At 43.1% G+C, this 22241-nt stretch overlaps 1 protein-coding gene and 1 pseudogene across 1 annotated transcript in view; both read left to right on the top strand.

Annotated features, from left to right (window-relative positions):
* The window catches only part of LOC8040563 (1,2-dihydroxy-3-keto-5-methylthiopentene dioxygenase), a 28894-nt gene extending 21563 nt beyond the window's left edge, over positions 1 to 7331 (top strand). The window contains exons 4-7 of the mRNA XM_042294314.1: positions 3605 to 3712; positions 5763 to 5876; positions 6543 to 6725; positions 7263 to 7331. Of these exons, the coding sequence (XP_042150248.1) occupies positions 3605 to 3712; positions 5763 to 5876; positions 6543 to 6725; positions 7263 to 7331 (474 nt within the window). The remainder of the gene's footprint in view (positions 1 to 3604; positions 3713 to 5762; positions 5877 to 6542; positions 6726 to 7262) is intronic.
* Positions 7332 to 12734: 5403 nt separating this feature from the next.
* Positions 12735 to 15250, top strand: LOC115313407 (annotated as a pseudogene).
* The last annotated feature ends 6991 nt before the right edge of the window (positions 15251 to 22241 follow it).

Below are 22241 nucleotides of genomic sequence, written 5' to 3' on the forward strand. Positions count from 1 at the left end.
ACTCGCTGTGGAATTGGCCGAAAATGCCGGCGTCGAAGGTACACTTCGCAGCGCTGTAACTTTGAACGAAACAAAATTATGAAACGTGTTTGTTTTTATGAATAAACACAGGAGCCTGGTGGAAAACTACCACTATACGTTTAAAAAAAATCGAAGATAGCTCTCTTTTTTTTTAATTGCCCCTTGAAATTTCTTAGTTTAGTAATTTAGAGCAAGTTTGCAGCGACATAACAATTGTAGTTGTTTCGTTGAAAACGTCTTATTTCGGTATAGGAGGGTAAGACGCGGCTGGCTGCATGCCTTGCCGTGAAGGGGAAGGGGAGAGGGATATGGAGGAGGGGAGGAGAGGAAGAACTATGTGAGGCGGGCTATACCAGCCGTTGTGATGTAATCCAACAGCGAGTCAAAGACAAGCTCCCTTGCTTCATTTGGGCCTATTGGTGCCGTCCAAGCCTCGAGCGTCTTAGGTTGACTCGCTGGGCTGAGCTTGGCTAGTGCAGCCTCCCTCTCCTGTCGTCTTGCTGAGCACTCCCACAGCAGGTGATGCAGGGTGCCGAGAGGAACCGAAGGATAGTCGTTAGAGGCTGTATCGGGGGTGACGCCTACGGTCCGCTCGGGTTGAGGTGGAGTGGAGCTGGTAGAGCAACGGTCACAACCGGCATGTTCCGGGGAACGTAGTCCAAAGCGGGCGAGGCTGTGTGGTGTCCAAGCGCAGCTGGTCACGATACGACGAAGTCGGACTTCCGTCGCCCGCGGATATCCCCGTGGAATTGGGACCGCGCACTCAGGTAACCGGGTGGACAGGCGCCGCCTGGCCTCGGTGCAGGGGTGCGGTGGTGGTGAGGTGTCAGTGCTTGTGTCCGAGCCGGAAGTTGAATCATCCAAAAGGCGTAGCTACGGCTGACCGGTCGAGCGGTAAGACAAGGACGCCTTTGCCAGCCGGTGTGCTGCTTCGTTACCTTGGATACCCGCGTAGCCCGGAACTCAGACAAACTTGATCTTTACAGTAGGCCCCAGAACCACCTCAAGCCCCACCATTGCCGGGCGGATGGAGGAAACTTGTGGAGATCGAGGGCAGGTGACAGTAGGTGACACCAGCTACCACCCCATAATAAAACACGGAGCTATCGCTCGTCCAGCCCTCGTCAAACTTGGCTAGGTACTTGTAGGTACCTAGTAGGGAAGGGCGGTTAACTTTTAACCGCGGTTAAAGTTAACCGGCTTCGAGGAAACGGGCCCTGGTAACAAGTAATCGTTTCGAAGTTACTGCAAATCACCGAAATTAATTTTGGTGTAAACAAGATTAATTTCAGACCATACGGACGAATGCGCGAAAGATGGGCCCGGGGAGTCTTTTACGGAACCGACCCATTAGATTCGCCTGAAGACCTATTGAGGGAACTCTCGTGCCATACGCATAAACTCCTGGCAGCCAGGCTCATGGATCGAGAAGGGAGTGCTGTTGTAACCACCGTCGAGGGTTCCACATTTCCCACAGAAAGGTTTATCGCCTCCACGTCAAAAAAGTGGTGCCCTTCAGAGCAATGGCCATAATATCCACTCGCTGCCACCAACTTGGCCACCCGCATAACGCGTGCCGAGCAGCGCAGGCCGTCTGTGTCTGCGGACGACCACCCCATCGCCATGAGAGAGATGGCTGTCACGAAAACCATCAATGCGGCCATACGTGGGGGTCCTCACCTCGCGACCGACGGTATCTGTTCGAGGATGCAGAAGGCCTCAACAGAACGTCGTAAGCGGTGGACTGCTCCGCCACAGCGCAGGGGGCAACAGCCACAAAGTACAACGCTGTACACCAAACCGCCTCCACCTCCCTTTGCCAAAGACCATTAAGAAACGGAGGATGCGTGGCCGGCCCTAAATACACTGCCGCCACTACAGCGGTCTTTAAAGGCCCTGTTGCTTCCGCGTGCCCCGGCGTGGTCGCACCCGACCCCACTGGGTCTCCAAACAATTCTTGATAGAGTCCCGCCACATAGACCTCCACCACCGTCAGCAGAGTACACCGCCAGGACAAGGACCGTTAATCCACGCCCACATCGACGAAATGTAAAAACCTCCGCCATGAAACCCATTTCTGAGAAAAAAAGATTCATCCCCAACACGCATCGAGCAGTCGATCTTGAAAACCGTCACGCTTGTTGTTGCAACAATCGAGAAAATCAATAACCTCACAGCCCTTATAGCAACCTTCCTCATCGGCCACCCCCCCCCCCCCCCCCCCCCCCCGCAGTCGTCGTGCCCAGCAGTAGGCAGCAGCACAGGCCGCGTTGACTCTGCACTAACCGGCCAGCAAAAGGATCCTTCTGGCCCTGAAGTAAGAGTATTACTGTGGAATTGTCACTCCTACCAACAGCAAGGTCCGGAACTCAAAAGCGGCTGGCAGCAAGCGCCAACCCTTCCAGCATGATCCTACAACAGGAAGCCCGAGTGAACGAGCTTCACATCGCCGGCTACCCAGCCTTCAGTACCCCTACCATCGTCGTCACCCAGAAGGGTTCACGGGAAAAAAAAAAAAAGCACAGGGAGCCCTTCCTACACCGCAAGCCTATGCTCACGTGCTGGTCAAGAAATAAAAATTCCAATCTTTCAGATAAAACAATTCGGTATGTATCATATCGAAAGCACATTTTAATAAGAATTTTTGACATATATTTTATTCTTTTAGCCATTTAATTTTCGTAGGAAACGGCTCAGAAATCTAATGACAAACCGTCAAAGGAGCCATATTTGCGAATTTATAACTTGAAATATATAACATCTACAGTGCTGCACATATTTCACTTTATATTACTCTGTCTAATATAATTAAGTGCGAGATAGTCAAGATTTCTGACAGTTATAGTTTGCGTAGTAGGTGTCATTAAACATGACATAAGCAAAAACTTCAAAAATCGAATCTTCCGTTCTGTCGCACTCAAAATTGCTTTTCTGTTTAAATATTATTTGTCTCAAAATCTTTTTGTTGCGTTCTCTACACATGTTGAGAAAAAACATATAAAAAACTAACGAGAAAAAAAAACATCCGGACTGGCGTGTATGATCTTCTATGAACAGAGCCAGTGACCACTTTATTTATCATGTTTAACTGAACATTTTAATATAAATCTAACGTCAGTACTGTGATACAAGACCATGAGGTTTTACAATACTGCCGCGACAGGGCCCTTAAAACTCCCTTCTCTTGAAACTGTACAACTGAAGCGACAACCGGACTGACGTGCCGCATTCATCTGGAAAGTAATGTAGCTGTATAAACATTGCTTGTGTATTGACACATAATCGGATAGTACCGCTTGCCTAGGGCTCGTCTCGCTCAACGTAATTTTCAATACTGCAGTTGTGAACCTGGTCTTTGTTTCTAGCAATAAACAGCTGCAGGTGCAACCTGCCATGAGCTCTGCTAAAATTAAGTCAGCGTTAACTTTTATGGTTTGATATTTTTTCTGTTGCTCTTCTTACACGTTTGCGAAAAGTACGCTCGATGGCGCGAGCTCTGCTCTGCAACCAGGTGGTATCTACAGCTTTCCTCTACGAAGCTTGGAGCAAATTTAACGATATTTATGCTTTCGTTCTGGTTTAGACGCACTTGAGTTTCGGCCTCGTGATGAGGGTGTGGTACTTGGATCAAAACGACCGCACACTAACTACCCGGGACTTGTATGAATCCCTAAACATCAGGGCGTACAGCGTAAGTTCAGCAAAATCCTATTTTGAATTTGAACCGCTACGACCACGTTACATATTACGAGGTAATGGTTCTATTTTTGATGTGGGAATTTCTGACATGGGATATGAAGTTCTCTCTTTCTGACCAAGGTGACGTCGGTTTTCCTAGTAAACACAACTAATTTAGAGGGTGGCCATCTATGGCGGATTATGTAAGCCTATACGAATACATCTTATAATAATATGCTAATATAGCCTTCGACGACCAAACATAAGATGTATACGTAAAATGTATAAAATGTTTCAACACGCTATTTAAGTAGAGATGCGAAATTGTTCGGACGTCTTGGAACACTCTGTGATCTGCCATCTTCGTTGCGGCGAGAATCCTCTGCTGTGTCTCAATTTCGTAGCGTTGTCGGTAGCAATTCGAGTTCTACTGCTCACCGTCATGGATTCCCACCCACGCCTGTTGCGAGCTAAGAGTTAGTAGTGTTTCAGGTTCTCTTTGCGCACATACGTGCACTTCGTTCAGCCCGTCGCTGGTTTCTCTCCGCAAGAAGCATGGCAGACGCACACATGAGCTAAAAATGTGTCTTTGAGTGCCGTCAAAGGCACAGGGGCTGACGCCCAGTCTTCCAAAGTGCTCTCTCTGCGCAAGTGTTTGTGCGATCGAACGATTCCCCTCAGCTACGCTTTCGTTCCCTGGCCTTTGCTAGCTTCAGCGCCCCACTAGATGGCACTGTGCATTTCGCGTATGGTCTACACTGTAATGTTTGTTTTCCACTTAATATGTATTATTGGCATTTCCTTTGATTTTGTATTCCATAACAAATTAGGTTCCAAGCGTGAAGTTCGCCCCTGCTGCACTTCGGTTGTTTTATTTCTTAAATTATTATAAATTAAAAAAATTATATATATGTATATATATATATATATATATATATATATATATATATATATATATATATATATATATATATATATATATATATATATATATATAGGGTGTTTCAAAGAACGCAGGCAAAATCGCTCCTGCGAAAACTACTCATCGCAACAAAAAAAGGCTTGTGGCGCTTTGGTCCTGGGCCAGGGGCCCATTTAGGAAAATTATTAGTCCGGGATAATTATGTTGTGAATTATTTTTGCGTAATTAACTTTTTTAATAGTGTGGTTTAAATTAGAAAATTGCTCAGGATTATTGAAGAACACTCAATCAACAAATAGCAGAACGATAGAAGGCGCGCGAAGCATTTTACGGTTTTCTGAAAAACTGCACGAAATCGACGGGTTTTTAGGTTTCGCTTTGCCATCAGAGCGCATCTCCGCCCCGAAGGCACCGCGCCCCGCGAAGAGATAGTGCAACCAACCTCTGCTGCGCTGTCATCGCGCGACGGAGCAGAGTCTGGTTGCACTATCTCTTAACGCGGCGCGGTGCTGCCAGGGCCGAGATGCGCTCCGATTGAAAACCGAAACCTAAGAACCCGTCGATTACGTGCTGTTTTTCAGAAAACCGTAAAATGCTTCGCGTGCCTTCTATCGTTCTGCAATTTATTCGTTTAGTGTTTTTCAATAATGCTGTGCAATTTTGTAATTTAATCCATGCCCTTAAACACAATATTAAAGAGGTTAATTACGCTAAAATAATTAACAACTTAATTATCCCGGACTTTCGTAATTTTCTTAAATAGGCCCCTGGCCCAGGACCCAAACGCCACAAGCCTCTTTTCGTTGCGATGAGTAGTTTTCGCAGAAGCGATTTGGCCTGCGTTTTCTGAAACACCTTATATATATATATATATATATATATCATCAAAAGAACATTCCCAAAATGAAACCGGTAAGCAATAAATATTTATATACCTGTGTAATAATAATCCGTTTTCCTGCAACTCGAAGATTGTATGATCATTCTCACGTGTGCAGTTCCCTATGCAGAAAACCCCATCCCTCCAAAGACATTTATCTATGTAAAAGACGCGCCCCGAAAGCTGCATATATTTTACTGTCATTTTTCTTGTACCAGAACAATAAGTAATGCTTACATGCCCACGCGTTTTGTTGCAAAGGCCTCCGGAATAGAAGACGGAGAGAGGGAGCTCAATGCGTTAATGGAAGAGACAGGCTGGCGTACTGTACTGGAATATGTGAGGGAGCCTAATGGCAGCAACGAGGGAATACCGGTAAGATGTTTATTTTTAATTTCTTTTCTATCTGCATTAGACGTAACGAAAAAAAGCATATCAAGGGGCAGAAAGAGAAGCCCGCAATTAAACGTCCTTACGTCCCTGATATTAAGAGATGGGGACATGAAAGTGTCCGACATAAAAATATTCCAACCACTGGATGTTTAGTATTCTATAACTTTCGAATTTTAAGGACTTCCTCGTCAGCACTCCTGTGCGACTTCTATTCAGTATAATCTAAACGAACGTTATGCCGACAATAACAACTTATTTTTCTATGAACATCTCTATTTCGTTTATCCCGAAATAAATGTCGTTAAACTTAGCTGGTTTAAGTCATAGAATCTAATTAACCCTCCGCAGCCACTGAGATTGCAGCATGTTGAGCAAGCTGAAGAACAAATCAAAGCAGGAAGTGTGAACATCATAAGTAACACCTTGCAGTTTCTCAGCATTCATTAAATACAAAGGAGTATAAAGTTGTACGTTAATAATGTTTTTGAAGTTTATGTTGTAACCAAAGTTAGGCTGCTCTTGGGATCTCCTCATTTAATTTAAAAGTTCTGAACTCGTCTGCATGGAAGCCGTGGAATTCGGACAGTTGCACATTTCCAACAAAATTCTTCACAAGTAACGAACATTATCTTTTCTTTTCTCACAAAGCCGCAGGCTTTAGGACACGAACATAAACATTCCTTTCCGGAGGTGCATTACGTCAAGCAGGGCACTTGTTCATTTGACATGCGGGACCCCCAAGACATGTGGGTTCGCATGGAAATGGTGCCTGGAGACCACTTCGTCCTGCCTTCGAACTTAAATCACAGATTTAATCCTACTTCGATAAAGGTACAGCAATACCAAAATTCACTACGTGTAATATTTCGTACATTTCTATCTACATTGATGGTGGAGCTCGCGGGAAAAAGCTGTGAAATACACCTTGACAAGGCCCTACATAGGCACAACAGCAGAGGTACAGGAAAAAATGCTACTTCATGAGAAACTGCGACACAGGTAGATAATATACGCACACAACACGCAAATAAAAAAAATATTAAATAATCCTGGAAATATCCAACAAACCGCCACATCACTGGTATTTTACCTATCTAGGCTTACAAAATATTCTCTAAGTTGCTTAAATGACATCCTTATCAGATCAGACTCACTAGCATCAAACTGGTTTAGCCATTGAGGCAGCGTATATCTCATCATCTGAGAGTCGTAATTTGTCCTCCGCGCTACCATTTCCCAATGTTTTCCCTGGCGAGTGGGGTGAACCGATTCCTTTACAAATAGATTTCGCAAATTTGTAACAAAACGCGTGTTTCTGTAGATCTCCAATTTGAATGGGCGTATAATTCAGTTTCCCGCGTATTTCAGGAGGTGACCATTATCCTTCAAATTGTTCCTGAAGACTACGTTAATATTACTGAATTCAGAAAAGCCTAAGCGGACACCCAAGAGCAAGCTGCCTGTGCATCAATACAAGGAATATTAGTATGGTAACGGTTCCTCCAAATACACGAAATAAATGTCCAGAGCGGCTTTATTTTATTTGTTTCCGATGAGTACTGGTTTCACCACATCAAAACACGATTCACGCGATTGCATAACATGGTCCTGCCTTGTGCGTTCATTAAAATTGCCTAACCTGCTAGAGCACTTTTAAACCTGCGCTGCATGGAGCTTAGACTTGGTAGGTATAATAACAACACTTATAATAATGAATTAATGACATGGGCAAGTCCTTTCACTTCTGTGAGTGGCAGCCGAGTGATCCTGTTTGTGAAACATTCATATCAAAGTATAAACATAAAGAACATGATAAGTTATATTTCTACATATCAGCGAATTGCTGGATTTATTATAGATTATAGGGTAACACAGTACAGTTAGACATCCTAAGCTTTATAAATGCATAAAATTTGTATCAAAATCGATTCACATAACATACTATGTTTACAATCATTCACGAAGTGACTCTATCGGCGCACAAAAAAAAATGAAAAGCTGCTTTTACTTGATAGCAAGCATAAACAATATCTTCAGCCGTTTCTTTCACCTAACCGCAAAATCCATATAGGTGGGACTCAATCGTCCGGTCGTAATGCCTGCGATACGCAGAGACTCCGGCTGTGGGCGCACCAGTCATCTCTCGGTCGAGGGGTGAACTGGTCTGGTTACATGAGAACTGCCGCACACGCGGATACACTCACCATTTTTCCACTGAAAGGGTGAACTAGAATTTTCGGACTAGCACAACGCCGCCGCAAATGTGGCTGAGAAGTCTATGATAGCCATACCTGTAGAAATGCACTGTATATAGAAGCGGTCAGACGCTTTGTAGAAGAGATACGTGGTAGGATCGAAATAAATTACGAACTGTGGAAATGCGGTATATTAGGATTCATTTTGTATTCCAACCTCGTTTAAATGTGCCACGTATCCAGAAAAATCTAGTTCCCTATTCAAAACACCAATAAAATACGATCGATTAGGTTCGTGCTCAAACGTAATGCAAGAGTGGTACATAACTGTTTTCTCTAAAACGCGTTTAACTTTCTTTTATTCAAGTTGACAATTCAAAGCTATCTCTGAACGAGTCTATTCAAAATGCTTGAAAACATCGGCTAATTCAAATATTTTAGAAGCTTCAAGATGCCAGCTGTAGAAGTACACTGAAGGTAACCAATTCTCTCTGTCGTAGGTAACGTTTCAAGAGATCAGTACACGTAAGAAATAAAACAGAAGACAACTCAGCTGTTGGGACACATTGTATATTCCAATATTTCTGCGAAATTTGCTTTGAAAACGGCGCTATTGTTTCGTGGATACGTCAATATATATGCGGGACCTTCGGCTTCACCCATTCGAAAAGGCTGCCGTGGTTGTTGGGTTGCCGACGTCGCCTGCCCAATGCACGGCGTCCCCTTGCACGCACTCAGAGTCTTGACTTTCCCAGCGTCTCAAGCATCAGGCGGCTCGTGTACCTTCCGATTTTCTAGCATGCGGTTCGTGACGATTACGTCTGTGGCATCGGTTGCTTTATCGAAGTCTTCGAGACTAATCGCAGCAGAGATGAGAGTGAGTGTTAAAAGAGATGTTGGAAGCTGGTCATTGTGACTGCGACACACTGGCGATCAGCTCCAGCCAGGGTGGCCAGATGCGGCCCAGCGAATAAGCAAATAGTCGTCCCCAACCAAGCCCAAAAAAGCGGCGTGACCTTCGTGAAGAAGCCCAAAACAAGCGAAAGTTCAATAAATGTACACATTCTTGAAAATAGTTTAATATTAATAAAATGAGAAAGAGAACTGGCTCAAATGCGAAGAACTCGCTCAAATACGAAGTCAACGTGCCATGCCACTATCCGCCGTATAGTGGCATGGCACGCTGAGTAACATGCTATTGAGCCTCCCTATAACATGCCAGCTTGAGCTCCAGTTCTGGTATCGTTCTTGGAGGCGACGACTTGGTGAAGCCCATGGTAGTCAAACGTGCACTGGAAAGTAGTCGAGAGTTCCTCACGTGTTTTTCTGTTGCCATTTGGTGAACGAGGTTGGCATGTTGAGCTCGGATCTCGCACTTGCAGTACTTCCACGCTGCTTTTTTGTATCGTCTTCGGTGAATGGTCGTAGCCAGTCCTTAAGCTGTGTTTCCTTTTCCCACTCTTTACAATATCTTTTGCCATACTTCGATCACTTCGAAGCCATTCTGCGCAAAATACAATGGCAACTAGACACGACGACCGCGACTGCCGACTTGCAAGATGGGCAAGGCGCCAAAACATTTGTGAATGGATAGTAATTGTTTTGTACTTTGTAACGGACGGTAGCTTGCGCCACCTAACCGCGGCGCCAAACAGTCATGCTGCTTTTCGCGTTTTTGACGACAAACGCGCTGTCAATGAGCCATGACTAGGAATAAAATAACAATATTTGCGGGAAAAACGCATATAAGCCCAAAAAACTCGACAAGCGACTCGGTGAAAAAAGAAGCCCAAATCCGCTTATAATAAGCGGCACTGGCCACCCTGGTTCCAGCGACGAAGAATCACGGACGAGCTCGCCGTGGTCGCCATCGTCTGTGAAAATCTCGCAGGTGCTTGCAGGGTGAAAGGTCAAAGTGCCGTGGGCGAGAGCAAGCAGATTCTAGGAGTAGCCGATTTGCGTGAGCGGTTCTGATCGTACCATGGGGTGGAAAGCTTGGGCGTTCATGACCACGAGGTTTATGGGCACCATGCAGCAACTACCATCGTCAGTGTTGCCTGGTGGCCAGATTGAAATTATCAAATTTATAAATAAATTATTGCAGTTACTAGAGCTCTAAAAATCACTAAACTTGGTGTATCTCCTACTACCCTATGGTCACTTCATTTCAAAAATCATTATACCCGCTTAACGTTCGCGTCCTAACCCCGTTAAGCCAGCCAGAAAGTATAAGTAGCAATCAACAGGCTTAAGACCTTTTCTTTTTGAACCAGCATAAAGTGGCTATTTAGTCCAATCCTTACCTTAATGAAATGTGAACGCCATCGTCTTGTTTCTTGAGGCCTGCTTTAGAATTGAAAAGATTGGTCAACGTTCCTAATCTCATTTGCCGAGTTTAGTTTGACATAACATCCTGGAATACTTACACAGTTCAAGAGCGCAATAGGTTGTCGTTTTGATTGCCTTCAACCGACCTGCGTCTAAAGCTCACGTGAAGGTAGCTGACGTCATTACGTACAGCTTTGCAAAAATAACGGACATCATAGGCATACCATTGGCAGGCGCAAGCTTGTTGACAAAAATGCGTGTTTTTGTCCCAATTGCTGAAAACTATTTCAGACATTACCGTGTCATCATGCTATTCCTCATGTTTTAAAAAGAAACACATAGTTGTTAGAAAGTCACAAATGTAAGCTTAGTTTAGGGGTTTAGGGGTTGATCCTTATATCTGTATCGCTCATATTTTACGCCATATAGGCTTTCCATGAGTCCGGACTGAGGGCAGTTTATCTACAGCGTAACGTCAAGGGTCTCAATAAAGATTTGTGCAAATGATTTAACAAGCAGAACAAAGGTGTGCCCAACCTGAAAATCTGCCTGGTGATTAAATTTCATAAAGATTAATCGTATTCCTTGAAGGGGGAACTCTGCCGATTTTTTAGCTACCTAACACCAAAACGTCATACGAATGCGGATGGCTTCCTGATTTTAAATGATATCCCGTACCCAAGACTCGCACTAGTTAATTAAAATAGTGTTATTTTGTTCGCTGCCGAAACGTAAACATCGTTCCCTCCACATTTCCCCCCCGTTTTCGCCGCCATCCAAACGCGACGGTCACCGGCGGGCGCCAAGGCGAGGGGCTGGCAGTCGGGTACGCTCGCACCAGCCTTTCTCGCGTCTAAAAGCGTGAAAAGAGAGGCGTTCGTTCTATCAGAAGTTGATAATAATCTGCAGTTGAACAAGGTATGACCTTGGCCTACCTGCTGAACTATGAGAAAGTAGAAAATCGGAAGCAATTGAGATGTTGAGAAAATCATTTTTGCAGCTATTTACGCTCAAGCCGCGCCTCGATAGTTTCATGAAATCGCCAAAATATTGTTCTCCTTCTATCAGAAGCTGGCACTTACGCTAGCGAAGAAAGGTCGAAGATTCACGCAATACATTTTTGACAAATTACCTAAGCACCACTGAGAATGCTCGGAATATAGATAAAGGTACCCCACATCTCGTCTTACCTGAAGGAACGTGCCATTTGTTTTAGATTTTCTTCAGAAAAAAAAAATATAACAAATACAGACGTTTTCGCTACCTCTTCTGCGAGAGAATTGCACGCTAACCATTTGACAAACCAGGCAAGCGATATATCGCATATTAGGAGAGCTCAACACCTGCTCCCTAAACCTCTGTAAAGCCACACTCTTAGAAATAGAAGGTGCATAGGGGTATACCCCTTTTCCCAGTGTACGCGTCGTAGTTTCGCTTCGCTGGGTTTCTCACCGGATACCTTAGGGAGCGGCCACGGGGCGGCGCGCTGGTCGCGTCGGACGGAGTGTATATGCCACCGTCATCATTTAAAAGTGCGTTTGAAGTTCGTGTCCATCACAGTAAAAATGGCAGCTATGAGAACTACACTTTATTAAATTTTAGGATTTGTCGGATTTTTAGATAATCTGGATTGTTGCACGCCGCAGTTTCTAATTTTTTACAGCCTACTCGACCCGTGAGTTTATAATACCACATTTGTTTTGGATAACCACAGAAATTATATTTATGTTAAAAAAAATTGTACCGCTCCCAGTGGTTACCTTAAAAACTATATAACACTATAACTGACGGTGAAGACTACAAACACTGACCAACAGTGCCTTAATCAGATTCTTAAACTTCATCCTTTTAAACTACCCTAGCATGTTACTTTGTCGTTCAACTAAGTGCACTACAACCAGATAATTCTGAACCGTACTGCATGTGTAATGAGGCACCATGTATATCCGCTTTTCGTGGGCTTTTGTCGTTGTTTTTTCTTAATTTATGGGACGACAGCGAGCGCGCACCAGATGCGCGCGTGCCAATTTTTGAGAACAAAAAGAAGATATGTATCTACCGTTTAATGTGCAACCTGCTATGACCCCGTCGGCGCTTTCGCGATGCTTCTTTTATAATTATTTCTTGTGGCGCAATTCTTTTTCTGTTTTGTAATTATAGAGGGCGGATCACTATTATCAAATCCGTTTTAAAGCGAGTCAGTCGTTGCCGCCCGCTTTTGGCTGACTTCTATTACAAACTATGCAACAACGTTTTTAAATTAGATTTTGCGTATGCTTTCGGGATTTGGAAGGATTGGATTCCTCAAGGTTGTAAGATGAGGGCATGGTACTTGGATGAGAGCTCCAACACGCTGACGAGCCAGGATTTGGACGAAAAATTGAACGTAAAGACGTACAACGTAAGTCAAACTTACGAACATACTGCCTTTTGACCATTTAGACAAATTGTACGTAATGGTAGTTTCTTGTTTGATCAATAATGAGCACGTTATCGTTTTGACGAATAAAAACGAAAGCTATATGAACATTTTAAACTTTTTTTATATTTGACTTAAGCCGTTTTAATTTTTTAAAAATCGCTAAGAACTTATCGGCAACTTGTTTCAAATAATCTGATGCGATCTGTCTCACTTCGCCAACCAGGAATTTAGTTAATGTCAAGGTGATGTATACCATATCTTTAGCATTTTGAGGACCTTGGGACTGTTTCTGATAAAACATTAATTGTTTATGTTGTAAAATATGCAGGTTTGAAAAAAAAATATTCTTATACGAGTAAAGGCCGGTTTACGCTGTTGCAACGCACTACAACCGACTTAAAAAGAACAGCGTTTTAAGCCGCTTAAGACCGCCATTGTAGCTGCGGGTTGAATGCAGTCGTACGAGGCTTAAAAACCGGTTCTGTCGGATTTGGTCGCAGTGGGTTGCAACGGTGTGAACATAACGGGACGTTTCGTTCTCTCAATTTCCACCTTTTTTTACTGAAGGCTTCCAGCAGAGAGGACGGGAAAAGAGAGCTTCGATAACTAATGCAACAACTTGGCTGGTACAAAAAATGGGACGAGATAATGGACCCGAATATCAGCATCGATAAGAAGACAGCAAGTGATGCGACTCCTTGTTAAATGCCTTGAGTTCATTATAATTTGGTGAAGGTCAGCGTAACCCAAGAAAATCACGTTAGCCCCGCAATAATTACCAACGTTATGAAAATCGAGCTTAAGCAACTGTCATTACGCTGTCAGATATATGGTGTTTTTTTATTTTTTCATTTTGTCCAGTTTCTAGGAGGTTGGTAAAGCACTTGTATGATATTCTGAACTACACCGTTATCGAAAAGTGTGGTATGGTGGGCTTATAACCGAGCCCATTGCCAAACTGCACACAGATTATGCGCTTGAAAAGTGCTGTCCAACGAAGGCTAGATATGGAACTTCGTACGTGTAAATGGCACCGGGAGGTTCAGGTTAGCGGAACGTGTGTAAAGAATTAGGCTTTTTTATAACGTGTTAGTATTAGTTCCCACATGACAGGGAAAAGCTGACGGCGTCCGCCTGTGAACAAAACAGTGGAAAAGGAAGTGCCGCGTTGAAGGACAAATGCGAGAGGCAGGTGACGTCACGGGCTGGAAGCCAATGAGCTCGCAGATGCTGGTCAAGTCCGAACTTGCAGGTGCGCGGTGCGCGTATGACTTGGTTTGTGCTTTAAAATGAAGTATGAACCAAGTACCAGAACTGGTCGAAGTACGCGGAAAAAAAAAAAAAACTTAAAGGAAAATTTATCGCTGCTCCCGTAGGAAATGTGTCAGCATGACACTTGGGAAACGCCACACACGTCCCTCATAGAGAAGCGCTAACACTGACCCCGTAACGAAGCCAGAAAGAGGAAGCAAGGAATAGAGGAGGCGAAAGAGAAAGCCAAAAAAAAAAAAAGTGAAAGGGTCATGGTTAACGTTTCTCAAAGTGCGACATGTGTAGCGTTTCCCAAGAATCACCTTACTCGTACTCTAACGATTCACCAATGGATCTTCCTTAAATTTAATTGTCTGCGTACATCTAAAGAACCATCAGGATGCGATAAAATAGAACACAAGCTTAAAGTTCGAGTTTTATTTTAATGCCTATACAGGCAAGAGGTACGTTTGAAACGACACTAAAAATATTCATCACATAAATTAAATAATGTGCATGTGAGCTGCTTGAATTTTACCACTGTGATATTACTCAACCTGGGGCATAAAAAATGAATAGGGAAAGACAACGTCTCGAACTCATCTAATGCATTTTTATATACAAAGAACCACAGCCCACCCAAACCAGAGGTCATCCTGTTTCCAGGAAAAAGCACAGAAACCCACGCTCACAGCACACAAAGAAACAAAAACAACCAGGACAATATTTTTTTTTTCGATCCCAGTCTCGGATTGATATCACTATGGTAAATTTGTTCCAAGTTGTGACCAACAGTCGGCGTGGAGTTCTCTGTAATTAGTTTCAAACATCTTTTTGTTATTAAAAACAGCCTCAAGCTATGGGTGGGGAGCACAGACATCCGGATATGGAAGTCCGCTACATCAAACAGGGTGCTTGCTACTTCGACGTTCGTGATTCTCAAGACAGGTGGGTTCAGGGATAAGTGAGCGCAGGAGATCACATTGTCTTGCCCCCGAAGATATATCACCGCTTTAATCCGTCAATGATCAAGGTACGCAAAAATATATCTCCAACAGTGCAGCTTCTAATAATGATTTCTGTACTTTCAGGAGGTAACCGTTATGTGCCTCATTGTTCCGGAGGGATTCACCTACACAGCGGATTTCAGAGAAACTTGATCTTGCAGCGTGAGGAGGTGGTGGTACTTTACAGAAAAGATGAAAGTAAAGATTCAGTTGAATTTAAATGAGTACGCGTGTATTGCAACAGTGCGCAATAAAAATTTATATCTTACATATATAGGCATGCCTATTGTATAATTGTCACTTAAGATTGATTAAATTTGCGACACTCGCAGCTGCCTGAGATTTTGAGTTTTGTATTTTTAATACATTTTTCTTTAAAGCTGAGTGAATGTTTGGTGGTTAGTTAATTAATTGATAGGTTTTGAACAGTCATTGCTGCACCAAATTCTGCTCTAGTATTGGAGGTTCGGCGCTAGCTCACTGGATATTTAATGCATCAGAATATACCGTATCTTCCGAAACCATAGTCCGCACCAGTGTATAGTCCGCAAAAGCCGATTCCAGCTAAAAAACAAGTTTTTCTCTTTCATAGATAGTCTGCACGCGGCGCATAGTCCACACTTTGTGCCTAATTCGAAACCAAAAATCATTATACACAGCACATCTTGACAAATACCTGCTGTATTAGCTGATAAAGAGCTTGTATCATACATAAAGCAACATTATTGTACTCTGTTACAGTGGCGTACCAACTTGTTTTTGAGTGGGGGGCAAACCAGACCCCCCCCCCCCCGGGTCGCATATTTTTACAAGTGATGGGTGAAACTTTTGACAAATCGGAAATTCCGCGCAACTTTTACCGAACTTTTCTAAAGATTCGGCAATGATTCGGCAAATGTGCACTGTTACCAGACCTAACATTGACATTTCGTTTTTTCTGAAGAAAAAAGTATTTTTTTTTCTTAACTTTGATACATGTGTTGCCTATTGACACAGTTATGACTAAATAAGGTGATATTCTACAAGATAGTGTCGATGTAGCTTTTATGTGTTCACTGGCAATTTTAGTGATTGCTTGCAGAAAGTGGAGTGACAACGAGGTTGGGTAGTAGCCGGCGCAGTCCCGAACCACGCTACGAGAGTTTTAAATAAGGCTTCATCAGCACACGCCTGCAAGTTTGATGACATTGTTAAAATAAAGGGAATCCCTCCGTTTTACTTTCTCTGGGAGTCACCGTTTCGTGCGTGAAAACGAATGCAATGGTTGCTTTGCCTTCACCGGAAGAGATAACAATATTGTAAATATGCTTGTTTTTCGATTTGAGTCACTTGACGTCAGCTTAGCATGATAGTATGCGTTCCATATTCGCAACGTTACGTTTTTAATCTTTAAATTCTAGTTTCTGGTGTTAGGGCACACACGGACGTTTAGGAAGTTGGGGAGAGTTAGGAGTGTCGGATGTGCAAGGTCGAGGGCATGATAGTTCTGTGTTTAGTTTCATGCATTTACATGGAGATCGCAAAATAACGCGTACTAAATAGAAATGTTATTCTGTTCTGGCACAAACTAGTTGTGAGCTGAAAAGAAGATTGTAATAATAATAATAATATAATATTAATAATAATAATCATAATAATAATTTCATTTGCACATACTGGAGGGGCCCATGTGGTGGTGTGTGGGGCTAGGCAGATAGGTGAAAGCCCTTACGCAGAGCTCCTGCCAGCGAAACTTGTACGTAGTTCAGCTACTTTACACAAGTGGCTGTAGTTTAATTACTTTTCTGGATAATTTAGTAACTTTCATTTACATTTCTATTTTGGGTATTAGTAGTTTAACTACTTTTCCAAGAGAGTTCTACTCAAATTACAAATTACATTCGAATTTTATTGGTTGTTTTGCCTATCAACAGAGATAAGAGTTTGGAAGGTCAGCTGATATTCGCAGATGGGGAAGCATGTGGCGTAGAAAAGAAGGGGGGGGGGGAGGAAGAAAGTAATTTGGATGGTTCAAAACCCTCCAAATTTTTAACGAGCCCCCCACTACAACAACACTGCTACGAGGCGCGGGGAGCGAACAAACACGACGCAAGAGAGGCCGAGTAACTGTAGGGTTAGCGCCGAAGACTGGCATTTCTCTTTGTTCCGAAGCTCAAGGAGACTTGACCCATTCGAAGAATGGGCTGGTTCCCGGTTCTTCCCAATGTAGAAATTCTTGCCCACTACAGGAGGTATACACACTTCAACCTCACTCAAAAGAGGTAACAAAGTCCAGCACCCTTCTGGACTTTGTTACCTCAAAGTTGCTGTCTTTCGAGACGTCATCTGGTCATTTCTCTGTGTGAAATAATGGCGGCTATAAAACCGGTACAAATAAGTGCTTTATAAGTTGAATATGTTAAATGGTTGGGCAGCGAGAATAAAACAATTACTTTATGGCGTTCTAGTTGTCGCCATTTCCCCCCCCTCCCCCCAAAAAAAAACTGATGCATTTCAAATTTGCTGCTTTTTCCGAAAAACAAAAACTGATGCACCTCCTTTTTCTCCTAAAACAATCCATACGGGCCAATTAAAAAACGAAAAAAAACATTGTATAGGAAATGAAAATGCATTCTGAAAGACTGTGTTAAAAAGAATTTCCACTTCACTGTGGAAGTACATTGTATTTATAGTACTTTACTTCAAGTACATTGCATTCAGTGTTCTTACTACTTTACTTGAAGTACATAAGCTCTCATTTACTTTGCACTTCCAGGTAGTTTGTACGCGTACTTTACGCAACACTGTAAGCAATCAAACACTGTCTGCAAATACGAGCTTAGGCAGTGCTAAACCTCAAATGTGAAATGATACATCCGCAGTATATCGTTGACTAAAAAGAAGTACACAACAATTAGGCATGCAGAAGCCAAACCCACTATTAAAGCATTTACGTGAAAGCACAACCTCGCTAACGCATCAAAACCTTTGTAAGTACTTCCCTGTTAGCATAGAAAAAATAAAAGTAACTTCAAAAGTAATTGGCTACTTTTTACGGTAATTAGTAATTCACTCAATTATTTTCTATTTGAGTAATTTCTACTCTACTCTAATCACTTTTAAAGCTCATATTCAGTAACTTAACTTAATTACTTTCTTGAGTAGCTTGTACATGTCTGCTGCCAACCCGCCACCACATATGAAAAAAACAAAACAGAAATAAATGTACAGAATATACACACTACAGAAAGTACGTAAAAAGGAAAGAAAAGAGGGGAGAAAACATGTATCACATTATGACGAGGATGCCAGCAGCATCCCATACATGCTGGCAAGTTCTCGTAACTCTGCCCCGTTCGACGACAGTGGGCTGCGCACACTGATCGTAATTGTCAGTTGTCAGTCAGTGCTTCAACTACCTCGTTGCATCAGTGGATAGGTCAAATGAAAATCACACTATCCAGAATGCACCGCATCATTTGTCACTTGCGCAGTAGACTGCGTAAATTACTGGTCGATCTTCTGTTCTTGAGGCAGAAAATATTGAAGAGAACCATACTCGCAAAAGCTCACAAACGCAAAGTTACTGTGTCGCCTACTCCACACCTGGCCGTAACCGCTGGTTGTACTAAACTGTGCGATGGTAACCGCGCGACTGCGCGGCGTCCATTTGCGATCCATGACCCCGTCGCGTTCGTGCGCGAGTGCAGATATATGCCAAATTTTTGCCGAATCCTTGCCGAACTTTCTTTCAAAATTTCGGCATGTGCGGAACTTTGCCGAATCTGAAGCTTGGCAGATTCGGTCGATCACTAGCGTTTACGGCGTGTGTGTGTGTGTAGGCGTTGTAAAAGAGGGGGGGGGGGGGGAGAGGGCCAATTGTGTATGCGCAGCGGGCGCTTTGGTCACTGGCTCCTTTTTACGGCTCAGGCGATAGACCCCCTAGCAACGACGCTCACGCCGGATTGGCTGATTGGCAATGCGCGGGAACTTAAATTTCGGATTCGGACGACGCGTGTATCACCCCGCGGGTTGGGGGACGGTGTCCTTGGTATGCCTTGGGCGCCGCCGGCCGGTGTTTGTCCTGCCCAGTGGCGGCTGTTTTAGGGAGGGCAAAACACATGTCTTGCCCCTCCCCCCCCCCCCCCCCCCCCCGGGTTGGTACGCCTATGCTCTGTTATTCATAAAATTCTTCACGTCTTCTCAAAGTGAACGGTCTAGAAAAATATAAAACCTTGCAAATAGTCCGTGCCTGTAGATTGTCCGCACCTGATAGAATTGAAACTTTGAAATGCGTATAGTCCGCTGACTCTACAGAAAATACGATAGTACTTTCGAAACAACGAAGACTCTTAGACCAACGGAATTGGTTCTAAAACATACGCCGGTGACACTTATTTATACCACGGTGCTATTTTATTTCAAGTTGGATCCACGCAACTACAGCGCCCCTTAGCTTGAGTTCAAGCGAGTGCTTTCTTCTTTTTAAACACATTATTTTCGAAGTGCATGAGACCAACGAGGTTGGCTACAGTTAGATTGTAGCATATAGTTCTATATATAATCGATCAATTATTTTGTGTCAGTACATTTTCTTTGAAGAAATATGAAACATTCGTTTTTTTATTTAGAACGGAATATTAATTGGTTCATGACAGCTTAAAACGAGAAGGCTTATATTCTTTTTATCTGCGTGTAATTATAAATGTATTCCAACTACAATACACATAACACACCGAACTTTTGAAAACCGCTTTATGGAAGGGTGCTTTAGATCGAGACGCGCAAACCCGAACATGGAACCACACGGAAGTGGTACATCCACTCTAAAACGTAAGAAAAAACACTATAAAAATGAATGTACCTGCTTTGCTTTGTTTTTCCCCAATACCAAAAACTAGGACGACGAGCACAAAGTCTTCTTTAAAAAAAAAAGACAAAAAAGAAACATATAGAACAAGTATTCTAAGCCACGTCCACTACATCGTCCTGAGTGGTTTCATGTACTAAGACACTTTTCACTGTTAAACAAAAGCTGCCGAGTATCACCGATGACTGTTATTGCATGACTAGATACTTTATACTTGGGGCTACAGAAATACCCTCAAGGTTTGATTGAAACTCGGCCGTTGAGGGTTCCGAAAAGGGATTTTCATGAAGTTTCACCATGAGGACTTGGTACCTATATGAACCTCATTACACCTCAACGGCTGGAGGCTTCGCCTGGCCCCATAAATCGAAAGCATACAACCTAAGTTGTTATAAATCTCTTGGTACTGAATGTACGACGGTAAATGGCGTCTGAGTTCGCTACACTTACTATAGAACACCCAAAGAGGTCTTGAAACACTCGTTTAGAAATCCGCCTTACGCGCGCATAGCTTTTCGGCTTGAAATAAACTGCAAATTGGCGCATCCGAAACTGCTTTTATACAGCGCGGAGATTTCGATCAAAAAGTTTTGCAGCGCAAAACAAAGGAAGTTGAAAATCACCCGAAAATACGCTAACAACACAAGCAACCAATATCATAACGTCTTTGTAGTAAATGCACAGGAGAAAGCAGCAATCTAAAGGCGTCAATTGTCAGCACGTCCATTTATAAATTCACAGCCCGGAAAATTGGTCAGTGCAATCCCCCAAATGAAGATGTAATTCAACGAATACGGCGCCAGAGTTGAAACTTTCGCGTAACCGCGAATGGGTATTTTATTAATTGGTGGCAGTTCAAAAACATTTTCAGCATACTTCAAATAAGTTTTTGTGAAGGACCTACTAGTCAGTATATGTAATTTAAAGCTTTGCACTACGACAATTATAAACTCGCCAAACCACTGCAGCTGTATATACAGAACTCTTGGTGTGGCCTAACAAGGGTTGAAATAGATAAACGAAGAAGGGAATTCTGGACTGCAACCGCGGTACATCCATGCGCACAACGTTGTAGAGGAGGCGCCTTTGTGCTCGGAAACAGTATTCGACGTCATGATCGATGTATCACCGGAACTTATCGGTGATGCCAGTAGGGCGGCAGCCAGTTATCCGAAGGTGTACACGTAAACTTTAATATTTGTTTTCTAGAAAGGAATTTAATATTTTATAATAGATATTGTTGACATACTCAAGGGTGAATATTTGGTGCATGGTGAAAGTTTTATAAAAATTGATGACCATCAGTATATTGGGGTACTCGGGCGAATGTTTGAGCTATTTTAAAGGGATACTTCAAGAAAGTTTGAAATATACCCATCGGGTTCAAAAATAGGTTGATTATGATCCACAATATTCGTAAAAGACTATCGCACATTTGAAATTTGAAACTGGTGGCAGTATTTCTCGTTTAAACGGCCCACTTTGGCAAGCGCTTAAACAGCAGTCAGCGGAGAACACGTGACATCCAACGAAATCGTGAAGTAGTTCGTCTCAGGGCGAGCAAAGCTGCGGCGAGACCACGGCCGAGGCTCACGCCGAGAGGATGGCCTAGTCGTTCCAGCCACCGAAGTGGTTGCTTTTGTACGAATTTTTAGTGACGGGATAATCTTCTATAATCTTGTAGAGGGACAATAGCGACTTCTGGGACTCAAAAAGGAGATTCTCGTGGAGAGGGGAGTTCCCCCTTCCACCTCATCTCTCGGGGTGGCCGGAGGTAAGACAAACATCCTCACTATCTGCCAGGTTCCTAGACGATCATTACAAACGAGACGTTAACGACATCCGCCAGGTGCTCTATGCCAATCGTTTAACTCGTTTTAAAATTCATTTTCCTGTCGTTGTTAACACGATATTAGTGTGTCTGATGTGATACTTCTTTGAACACATATAGACCAAAAAATAAGCGCCAAAATTTCGTTGTACTATCCCTTTAAAGGGAAACAGAAGTGGTTTTGTATTTGAGAAAAAGAAAACAAAAACCTGAGTAGTCTTCCTTAGTCCTCCTGAATCACGAATATCGAGATCATTTTTCAATTTGGTGCACGGAGGCTCCAGAAAGTATTTGTTTAAAGTACCGTTCAAGCCCCTCCTTCCCGCAGCGTGACGTCATATCCAGAGTTTTTGTAAGCTCCGCTTTCGGGCATTTTCAGCGCCTACCAAAATTATGTACGCGCACTCTTGCTATATTCCAAAAGGTCGAAAAAAGACTTCACGATAGATGTCAGTGCGAGGGAA

Source organism: Ixodes scapularis, unplaced genomic scaffold (assembly GCF_016920785.2).
Source record: "Ixodes scapularis isolate PalLabHiFi unplaced genomic scaffold, ASM1692078v2 PGA_scaffold5__190_contigs__length_132052651, whole genome shotgun sequence".
NCBI classification, from domain to species: domain Eukaryota; kingdom Metazoa; phylum Arthropoda; class Arachnida; order Ixodida; family Ixodidae; genus Ixodes; species Ixodes scapularis.